This window comes from Plectropomus leopardus, unplaced genomic scaffold, assembly GCF_008729295.1.
Source record: "Plectropomus leopardus isolate mb unplaced genomic scaffold, YSFRI_Pleo_2.0 unplaced_scaffold31057, whole genome shotgun sequence".
Lineage (NCBI taxonomy): Eukaryota > Metazoa > Chordata > Actinopteri > Perciformes > Serranidae > Plectropomus > Plectropomus leopardus.
Genome location: NW_024633881.1, coordinates 1 through 872, shown reverse-complemented (window position 1 = coordinate 872; position 872 = coordinate 1). Strand labels below are relative to the sequence as shown.

General features: G+C 40.4%; 1 protein-coding gene across 1 annotated transcript; it reads right to left on the bottom strand.

Annotated features, from left to right (window-relative positions):
* Positions 1 to 4: 4 nt before the first annotated feature.
* LOC121938692 (myosin heavy chain, fast skeletal muscle-like) lies at positions 5 to 869 on the bottom strand (the record flags this gene model as incomplete). Its single annotated transcript, XM_042481866.1, has 4 exons — positions 5 to 13; positions 113 to 262; positions 521 to 639; positions 740 to 869. Coding segments are annotated over 4 exons (408 nt in total), but the record flags the coding sequence as incomplete, so codon positions are not given.
* Between the last annotated feature and the right edge of the window lie 3 nt (positions 870 to 872).

The window sequence follows — 872 nt, the reverse complement described above, 5'->3', positions numbered from 1 at the left end:
CCAAGGTGTTGAACTGTGACGGGACAAATAATCAGCATAATGTCTTGCAGGCATCAAGAATAATTGTATCATGACAAGTATTGGCTGCAGAATTTTTGAAAATGACGCTTACATCAAAGATTTCAAAGCCAGCAATGTCCAGGACACCAATGAAGTACTGCCTTGCTTGTTTGGTGTCCAGCATCTGGTTGATACGGATGACCATCCACAAGAACATCCTCTCATAGATGGACTTGGCCAGGGCAGTCACTGAGTTATTCACCTAAACAGTACATAAGGATGTGATTTCATTAAAGTCGATCAGCGGCTTGTAAAAGAATAGAATACTGTTGTCAAGTTATCAAATGTAGAGCTTAATTGCACACTGCATTTGATGTCATAAAAATTAAGAGGAAGTTAGACGAAGTTTTCTCACCACTTTTTTAGAAATATAAATACACATGTACTACATTTTGATTAAAATGATACTAGTATATCTTGCTTACTTGAGGTAAAATAATTCATGATAATTCGTGTTTACCTGAGGAACAGTCTGTCCCTTGGTGACAAACTCATTTCCGACCTTCACTCTGGGATAGCACAGAGCCTTCAGCATGTCAGCAGAGTTCAGACCCAGCAAGTAAGCGACCTTGTCAGCCTCTGAAAATATTTCAGTGATTTCCATCAGAAACCAGTGTGACTAAAACTTTATTACTGTTTTCCACAAGGAATTTACTTTGAGCTGATAACGAATACTCACCCTCTGTGCCATCAGGCTCAGCCTGCTCCTCACGCTGCTTCTGCTTGAACTTCATGTTACCATGGTGGAGCACAGCACCAGTCATTTTGTAGATGCTTGTCTTCTCTTCAGCTGAGAAGCCCAGGATGTCAAT